Source organism: Platichthys flesus, chromosome 3, assembly GCF_949316205.1.
Source record: "Platichthys flesus chromosome 3, fPlaFle2.1, whole genome shotgun sequence".
NCBI classification, from domain to species: domain Eukaryota; kingdom Metazoa; phylum Chordata; class Actinopteri; order Pleuronectiformes; family Pleuronectidae; genus Platichthys; species Platichthys flesus.
The window spans coordinates 10,602,329-10,612,524 of NC_084947.1; the positions used below are offsets into that span (position 1 = coordinate 10,602,329).

General features: G+C 42.8%; 1 protein-coding gene across 1 annotated transcript; it reads left to right on the forward strand.

Annotated features, from left to right (window-relative positions):
* Window positions 1-4,308: 4,308 nt before the first annotated feature.
* Window positions 4,309-5,560, forward strand: atoh1a (atonal bHLH transcription factor 1a). Its single transcript, XM_062380897.1, has 2 exons — window positions 4,309-4,510; window positions 4,719-5,560. Exons 1-2 carry the CDS (start codon window positions 4,309-4,311, stop codon window positions 5,558-5,560), a joined length of 1,044 nt encoding a protein of 347 aa, XP_062236881.1.
* The last annotated feature ends 4,636 nt before the right edge of the window (window positions 5,561-10,196 follow it).

Below are 10,196 nucleotides of genomic sequence, written 5' to 3' on the forward strand. Positions count from 1 at the left end.
TTACATATTGTTGTTATTCTTTGTGATTCAGGGGCTCACCTCTGACATTCAAGTTTTCCCTCACATCACCCCCAACATCTGTGACTGTAATGAAGAACTGTCCATGGAGATAAGATGTCACAGTCACACCTTCCACCTCACAACTATCACTTCCTGTTCTTTCTGGTGACCCGACAAATGTAATCTTTCAACAATATTACCAAATTTCCCTCAGTGTTCACTCCCGGTGGATGTGTCCTGTCAATGCTTTTCCACAAGTCGCTCCATTTTTGCTGTAAAGTTGATCCAGACGTCAGTAAGTAGACGTAAACATGCTTGACTCAAAGACAAAACAAGGTTGCTGGAGCCACAATGATTTTTTTTCATGGATTCTGTCTCTCTCCTTTTATTATCATTCATTTATAGACGTGTTGAGTTAGTCAGCCATGGACAATTGGTGTGTGACATCATAGAAGAATCCTAAGTCTTGCAAACCTCTGATGATGATTAACCGAGGTCTTTCAGCGATTTGTAAACTTGCATCTCGGTGTAATTTTGACCTTTTAAATATCGATGAGCCAATTGATCCGGAACGGACAGTATTGATAGATGCAGGGGGGAGTGTCCTTTAATTATAGATTAAATTTATTTTACCTACTTGAAGCTGCAAATCATTTTCATGAGGAAATACTTAGTCAAAGTTCAGTAATTTGGTTTGAATTTGTGATGATTTTCTTTTTGTGAGGAATAGATTTTTTGTTCAAGCATGAGCTGAGCTTTTGTGTCTTTCGCTCCAAATCTCTTTAAAGGCCTGTGTGCCGCTGTGAACAGCTGGAGAGAGACACTGGTGCTGCTGTCAAGTTCAATGGAGCACAACATTGTAGTAGCCTGGTGTAACCAGACGGGGACGCTGTTTAGCCCCCCTGAGTTTCAGAGATATCCCAGAATCTCAGTTTGTGCACTGTTATAAGGTAAGTGACAGCCATTTGCCAAATATTGGGAATTAATAGAATAATAAATACATTTTTAGATGTTTATGGATTATTAAATTCCATGTTGCACCAACGATTGACACCCAACTTGATTTGAAGCATCATATTTTTGGAAGTCAGGGGAGAGGTCAGTTATCGTTGACATTGGTCAGTCTGAGTCATTATGACAGTTTTTGAAATGTCCCCAGATTCTCTACCTATATTCTCAGTCTTGTCGTTTCGTGCAGTGATTGTTGACCTTCACTTATTGTCCCTTGAGGGTCTCTGGAAGCAACAATAGGAACCATTTTTCAGTGGTGCAGGATTAAAGCTTTTACTTTAGAAAAGTTTAGCAAAGCAAGAACACTGAAAAAAACTACTTGTAAAAGTGCTACTCTCAAAACTCTTTGTAGTTGTTTAAGTACTTTAAGCTAAATCTAAGTATTGAAGAAGTGTTTTATTGATCTTATTGTTTCCTTACATTTTGAACTAAGGTTTATTATTGTTCATTTTATGTTGATCCTCAGAGTAAGTTGTAACTAAAGCAAAATAAAGGTAACATGTATATTTTGATCAATACTTGAGTACTTTGCTCTATGTGGAAAATGTAATTTCACTTATGTTGAACTAAGAAACTGTCAAAGTTAGAGAAGCTAATTTGTGAGCTTCTTATCTGTTTTGGAGTAAAGCACTTCATCCGGGTATCACACGTGTATTAAAGTATTGTGTTGTCTGAAGGTCCCGTGAAGTTAATGCACTAAAGTACTTCATCGGAGTATCAGACGTGTATTAAGTGAGGTACAGTGACGTTTTGAACTCCCAGCTCTCCTCGCTGCTTCAGCCTCGTGCCCGTCGCGCCTCTGTCTCCCGGGAGACGGGGATGAGAAGCGGCAGCACGCAGACTCCTCTCCCCCCCTCCCTCCCCTCTCTCTCTCCATGCAGGAACCCCCTAGGCGTGACCAATGGAACATAGAGTCTCCATTGTGGCCGCGACACTTTAATAATCGCCAGATACAATATCCAACCTGTCGGTAGCTTCAGGAGCTCTGCCCGGCCCGTTGGACTGGGGGGGCTCGTAGGTGGGAAGAGGGGGCGAAGGCTCGGCGCCAGACCTCTAACCCACAAGACGTCCCCGTGATGAATACATGAATAAAAAATAGAAAAGGCTCATGTCTGCTCATCTTTGAAATTATGGGATTCCTTCCCATAAATTCCGCACAATATCCAGCTTCTCTATAGATTTAGATCGTGCAGCGAGGCCTGCATTTCTAAGCTTTCTTGATATATGGACCACTTCCTGTCAGAGTAGTGAAGTTAAGTGAAGACCGCTGCTTATGAGGTCGATTTCTCTCCTCTAATGTTGGACACCAGCCACCAACAGTTGCTGCCTTTGATCACTGTGCGTCACACATTGGGCTACTGTAAGAAACACGTTGCTTATATCCTTCTTATCCTAAATCCACCGTGGCAATTAGGTTAAATAGCCAATTTCCACCCAGCAATTAGTCCATTGTTCATTTGCCAGGTTATGGGCCTAAAGTTTGCATCTCACTAAGCATGGCTGCTTTGATCAGTAGACTGCAGGTGATTTCCTCAACAGCTATAATTTGTCCTAACTTAATTCTTCCAGTCTAAACCACCTGTCCTTTTCAACTCAAACTTTTAACTAAGAGATAAGATAAGACTTTAGTGGGGCTATGTGAAAATAAAAATAAGAAGGCCTAAAAGGTGTAAAGTGCATTATGAATGAATAAAATATTAAGTGTATAGAGAATCGGTGCCTATATGAAAAGAACAATGTAGAAACCACAATAAAATAAACAAGTTACATGAGACAGTGAAACTAATACTAAACAAAACTGGCAGTAGGTAGCGATTATAAAAGTGATTACACATGATATTGAAATAATATGATGAAATAACGGTAATGATACATATTGCACATTCATTTTTATATTACACAAATAAAATGACTTATTATTGGAAAGTGAACATTAGCAAAGGTTTATGTTGTCTTGTCAAAGTTTTTGCGAGTGTGCGTGCGCGTTTCTTCTCCTCCAGCCTATTTCCAAGTTGCCAGCCGCGCGCTCCACAGGCCTGCACGGTTCTTCAGCTCAGTGGAGAAACGGTGCTGAGCAGGGCACCAGAGCCCTGCTCATGTTTCCGTTCCCTGTGAAGACCTTTCTCCCGACAGGGCGTTCCGAGGGCCGGATCAAAAGCTTTCAGAGCCGCCTCAAAAGAAAAATGGAAACTGGAGATGATCTTAGAATGAATGAATTGACAATGAGCGCGCGAGCCCCCGGGAGCCGGAAAGATTGTTTAACTTTGTTTTTTTTTGTTTGGTTTCGGGGGCTGGGGGCAGACATTTTGTCAAACTTTACTTTGGCACAAAACTATACGTTTTTGGTCAATCTACTCACCAACTTCTATATTTTTGTTTTTATTTTAACTTTGTTCATATTTTTGTGCTATTTGTTATTAAAAACCCAAATAGGGTAACGTGCATTTTAACAGTATTTGGGAAACATATTTCTAAGTAAATTTATTTATTTCAGTGCCCAAATAAGATAATGTGTTATACCTGATATCTCATTGGTTTATCACATGAAATCCCAAGTGTGGGAGCATTAAAGTCCATCCATCCATCTTTACCCTTATCGTTTAGGATGTTCTTCTCTGTCTGTCTGTCTGTCTGTCTGTCTGTCTGTCTGTCTGTCTATCCATCTATCCATCTATCCATCTATCCATTCATTCATCTATCCATCTATCCATCTTTCCATATATCCATCTATCATCCAATCCACCCATCTGTTAATGGAACCTGGTCTGTGTTGATACAGACTAATCTATCAGGGGGTTCTTGTGGAAAATGTCGCGCTAACTTTGATAGACGTACCCCTGATTAGTTCAGCGACACGGAGGAAGACTCTTCGACAGTTGAGGCCAAATTGACAGACATTCAGACATGTGATGCACACACGCGGACAGGTATGGCAGCGTGCGCACGCCTCGCGCTGCCCACGCTCCTGACCTAGAACAACGCCGCCACCCCCCTGCGTCCTGTGGGAGGTTCCCCTTACCTCCCTTTGCGTGAAACCCTCCTTGAATCGCTACGTGATCATGAACAGTCCTGCTTCGGGGGGCCGTGATCACCTCTCCCGGGTCTAACCGAGCCTTCTCATTGGACGTCAACACGCGACCGGCGCGAGGAGGGGGGCTCCCAGGCGCGTGCCGCTTTTTAAACCGACCCCGCGCCTCGAGACACCAGAGAAGCAGTCCCGCACGCGACCCATCTACCCGCACAGTGCGTGTCCCTGAGAACTTGTCTGTCCAACGCCACAGCCGCGCCTATCGAGACATGGAGGTCCTGAGTGTGGACGACTGGAGCAAAGACGCGCCGGAGGAGTCCCGCTACGAGCCCGTACTGACGCTCGTGGACAGCGGCAGTGACCCACGCGCCTGGCTGGCCTCGGTGCAGCCGCCTGGCACCTGTGCGACACACGCCACTTCCCCCGACTACCTGCAGCAATCGCCCTGCCCGAGCTCCGGCTCCTACAACGGTGAGAAACCACTCACTTTGCATTGTTTAGAACATTTGGAGAAACTTCCAAGGTGATCACCTGCTAATAGGAAGCACTTAGTTTTGCAGCTAAGTCCTTCTGCACTGAAGTGGCTAATTAACAGAAAGAAGAATCGTGATCTGAAACGCAAAGTTTATATTGTGCATTAAAAACCTTGTTTTAACTAAACTTGTCTTGTCCTCTGCAGAGAGCGGCTCTCCGGGGTCCTCCGGCCTGCCCAGCCCTCCCAGCTACAGAAAGTCAGCCAAGAGCCCCCCCTCTTCCTCGCTCAAAGTCCGGGACCTGTGCCGCCTCAACGGCACTGTCTCCGGATCCGATGAGGAGGCGTCCTCCAGGCAGAGAGCCCCGTCCAGCAAACCGGGCAACGGGGTCCAGAAGCAGAGGCGCGTGGCCGCCAACGCGCGCGAGAGGAGAAGGATGCACGGGCTGAACTATGCGTTCGACGAGCTGCGCAGCGTCATCCCGGCGCTGGACAACGACAAGAAACTGTCCAAGTACGACACCCTGCAGATGGCTCAGATTTACATCAACGCGCTGGCGGATCTGCTCGAGGCCCCGGTGTCCTCCTCCAGCGGCACCAGCAGCAGCAGCGCGGACATCTCCAGCTCCCACTCGCCAAACTCTGACATTATGCTTTCCTCCGACTCTGGCTTTGACGGAGCGACAGACCGGGCCTCCGCCCCCTGTGCGGCCGGCAGGACAGCCGCGGCTGTGCCCGTCTCCTCCAGCGGTTTACCCGGGACGACCTTCCGCTCGTCCTCCTCTTCCTCCTTCGACAAGGAGTTCTCCGCCCTGATCGAAGAAGCGATGTGCTCGCCCTCCCCAGCTCCCTGCAGCCGGCCCGGCGGCTCGCTGGCCGCGGCCGGCGGAAGGAAAGAGTCTCCCCGGAGCGACGGAGAGTTTTCCCCGCACTCTCACTTCAGTGACTCCGATGAAATAGCGATGGAGCTCCACTCGAGCGAGGAGGACGACCTGTCAGAACTGAAGATGCCCCGCCACCACCTCCACCGTCTCCCTGTGTCTTTCTGAATAATTAACACAATGAAATACTTTTAGCAAAGCTCCACTCCAACAATAACATAACGTCAACCCGTGTCAATCACCTGTTTATCTGCTGTTAACCAAGCGAATTTTTAAGAAAATCGAAATTGTAGCTCTTTTCCAAATAGCCATGTTCAATTTTTAACAATAATTCTATTTTATTAAGTGGATGCCTATAGTCGAAAGATTATTTTATGTGATATAGCCCTAATTCGGTTCTGCCAATAGATAAATAGCCTATAATCTCCAGTTTCCATGGATACGTGGCTGGAAGACCCCTCTGCCATGTCGCGCGCAGCACTGCCACGGGTATTCCCCACGTCACTCCGACCAAAAAGCTGTCTTCCACTACCTGTATGCATAATTGTTTATATTTGATCATGTTAAAAAAAACATTTTTGGTTTGTGATTTATGTTTTTTTTTATTTGTATAATGTATTTCGTTTTGCAACTTCAAAAGTTCATGATGTGCACTTTAAAAAACATTCGAGCCAGAGGCTTGAGAAATATGCGATTTCATTTTTGTTTTGTTTTCAAACCACAAACGATATTGTTTGGATTTGTTCGATAGCGTAGTGCTGCCAATTCACACATTAGCCTATTTAACGTAGCCATCACTGCTGCCTTCTTTTGTATTTTCCTTTTTGTATCTTCAGATGAACTCGTGTGTCTTTTGCTTTCACTGGATGAGATTAACTGACATGTATTTATTGCTGCGTTTCACTTGATTTGCTTTTTTTATAACTTCATTGTGGAATTTGCTGAAACGAGCTGTCATTTTGCCATTTATTGTTATGTTAATTTTGATTTTTGGAAATAAAAAACAAATGAAACGAAAATCTTGTGTGTCTACGTTATGCGTCCTAAACAATAAGGGTAAAGATGGATGGATAAACTTTACTGATCCCACACTTCATGTGATAATGTGAGATATCAGGTATAACACATTATCTTATGTGGGCACTGAAATAAATACATTTAATTAAAATATGTTTCCCTAACACTGTTAAAATGCACGTTTCCCCGCCGGTATTTGAGTTTTAGGTTATTAACTGTCATCAAATGATCACAACCCCCAACATAAAGGCCTACATATTTCTTAATAAAATCTGATTGTACGTTTCCATTTTAATCTCTATATAATAATAATAATAGTAATAATAAAGATAGTAATAATACAAGTAAAATTATATAGCAATAACAACAACAATAAAATTAAGACGCTACTTGTGATATTAGCAATAACAATAATAGCAAAACAGTTTGTGATATAGTGTGGATGTGAATTTGTTGAATTAGGACCAAAAATGTAAACAACTGAAGGTATGGCATCTGTCTAACTATCATTGATATCAATAATAATGATAATGGTCAATGTTTAATTGATATATTAATAAAAACATATGTAAACAAACAGAAAAATAGTTTTTGTATTATTTATTGCGTTGCTACCACGAAGTTTGCATTGCTTCATGATTGTTATAAACTATAAGTCACAGTAAACTAACATTTCAAGGATTTAGGAGCTTACTGAAGTGAAAACTTTATTTTTCCTTATTATTCTCTAGATAATAAAGTAAAGAATCAAATTTCCTGTTGGATCATGAAGAAAACATGAGGTGAAAATATACTTCAAACCACATAAGTTACGTGTATTTAACGAAACTGTCAACACAACATAAACTTCTAATTTATCGTATACAAACAACCGATGTGAAACGCGTCCAACACGCGCTCGCTCGCCATATGCTGCAGGTGCACGCGCCCCCTGGCCTCCACAGTGATTCAGTGCGACACACTGAAGTTCGATGTTTGTAACTTCGACGCATTAAACCATCAAACTGTGTTTTTCTTTCTTTGCAACAAACTTCTCCACACTTGTTATTGTTTTGTGCCGACCTGTTGCCACGTCCCCCTCCTGGCGGAGACCGGATTTGCTAATAGGGAGTGCGCATTAATTTCAGCCTTTTGTTGGAAGGCTCGTGGGCCGAGGTGTTGGATGGCCTCAATGAAGCACGCGCTGTCAGCTGGTGAGCGCTCGCGGGTCCCCACCGTGTCCCTGAGGACCTGAAGGAACACACTTTCTCAACTGAACACACACACACACACACACTCTTTCTCTCTCTCTCTCTCTTTTATCACTTACACGCACTGTGTCTCACACGCACGTAAACTCACACAAGTCTCTCTCTCTCTCTCTCTCTATTACTCACTCTCACAAACACACACACGTCGCACCCCCATCCTACCTCTTTCTTTCATTTATTTCTCTCTCCATCAACTTAAACAAACTCTCTTTCTCTTTCTTTCTCGCACACACTCACACATAAACACACGTCGGTACACTTCCGCCCTACTACCCCTTTCTTTCCATTCTTTAATTGAAATATCTCTCCATCAATTTAAACACACTCACACGCACACATGTATTCTCTCTCTCTCCCTCTCCCTCTCTCATTCCCTCACTCACTCACTCACTCACTCACACACACACGTCGGTGCACGTCCTCCCTGCTACCTCTTTCTTTCCATTCTTTCTCTCTCTCCATGAACCCAAACAGGCACGCGCATGAAGACGCTCACACAAACACTGTTTTTTTTCTCTATCCTATTTTTCACTTATCTACAAAAGGAGCAGGTTACAAAGAAAACAAGCAAATAGCTGATAATAATAAATAATTGATGCATTTACCTGAGGTACCTGTTTGCTCTCACCTCTCCGTCCCCCACACCCACTGTTGTCAGCCAATCACAGCCCATGCCCCTCCGTTCCCCTCTTCAGGGCAGGGATATAAAAGAGGGGGAAATATAATGAAGATGGCGTGTTGAATTATTAACAGAGTTTATGCAGGTGGAACTGTATCTGAGTATGATCACACAGCCATCTGCATGAGTTCGTGTTGCGGTGAAAGGTGATCAAGTTTCCAGGCTATGAAAGGGATGATGTAGAATCTGTGTAAAGAGTAGATGTTGTTTACGAAGAGGACATGTCACTAAGTCACTAATAGTACTGAAATATAGACTCTATCTCCCTGATCAGGTTGACAGGTTATAAATCACTTTAAGACTACGTGGGGTCTTTAGAGGATGCATTATTCTTATTTTTTTAAAGTCTGAAATATTTGATAAAGTAGGTTACATAATGTAAGGGTCACTAACAGGCTTTACGTATTCGTCCATTGGTGGTCCTGTGGAAAAAAAGAGGGGTAAAAACAGTTGGATCATCAACAGGTGGGATGCAGGAGGTTTCACTGTTTCACCTGCATTAATTATTGACGCACAGACGTTATGAAAAATAACAACAGCTGTGGAGTTCTGGAAAAGATGACCACATGATGCTGTTCTGAAGACATTCGAATATAGGAGTTGTTCATCAAAGTTATAAACTGACTTTGACATATGATTCCGATCCAGCTCTTGCCTCGTTGCTTAGATCCTCATAATATAACAATAAACTTAATTTATATTGTTCTTTTGAAATCAAAGTTACAAGGTGCTTTTAAGGACAGATATTCTTACAGCAACAGAAAAACTCAGAAGTTCATTTAAGTTTGAAGATGAATTTATTTTGAAATAATTGTGCAACAAACTGAATATAAGACAGATTAAATACAAATGAATATGCTCTATAGCCTATGCAAAGTGAATAGTTCAAAACCTGTTGAAAACACCATAGGAAAAAAAAAAAAAATCATATATCAACAGTTGTTTTATGCATATAGAAAAAAACCTGTGTTGATCTGAAATCTTTAGTCATGAGCAGCTTTCAGCATGTATCAAGCCTCTTTAGTCATGCTCATTTCAATAAATGAATTCAGAAAATGTGCATTCCACAGCTTCCTTCCTCCTTTTTTTTTTTTATGAAAAGAAAAGCGCTTGCATTTTGTATGAGATATGGGGAGCGGAGCTGTGTGCATGTCCAAAAAGCCACAGGTCTCTCTGGGGACCCAGAACAAAAGGCAGAACTGGGCCATAGTCTCCATCTGCTGTCCCAGAGAGAAAGGGAGAGAGGGCGAGAGGGACGGAAAGAGAAAGGGAGAAGAGAGAGAGAGACAGGGAGATCATGGCAAGTGAGGACACTATGGGCAGAGAGAAATGGAATAATAAGGAGAGGGAGGAAGAAAGGAGGGGAGGTAGGAGATGACAGCAACAGGGGAGTTGATGCAAAGTTACAGAGGGAAAAGTAAGCAAGAGATAGATAGATAGATAGATAGATAGATAGATAGATAGATGGATGGATGGATGGATGGATGGATGGATGGATGGATGGATGGATGGATGGATGGATGGATGGATGGATGGATGGATGGATGGATGGATGGATGGATGGATGGATGGATGGATGGATGGATGGATGGATGGATGGATGGATGGATGGATGGATGGATGGATGGATGGATGGATGGATAGATAGATAGATAGATAGATAGATAGATAGATAGATAGATAGATAGATAGATAGATAGATAGATAGATAGATAGATAGATAGATAGATAGATTGATAGGGACCTAATATTAATCATTGTGGGACACCTTTCCAATGCTTAATAAAAGTTGATTAAAATGACAACTAGAGCAGTTTATCAGGAAGCTATGAAATGGAAAACGATTAAAAGATAGAGA

Excerpts from the sequence above, each read along its gene's own strand:
- atoh1a (XM_062380897.1), top strand. The coding sequence starts at position 4,309 with ATGGAGGTCCTGAGTGTGGACGACTGGAGCAAAGACGCGCCGGAGGAG. Across the intron at positions 4,511-4,718 it reads GAGCTCCGGCTCCTACAACG|AGAGCGGCTCTCCGGGGTCC; the intron begins GTGAGAAACCAC and ends TGTCCTCTGCAG.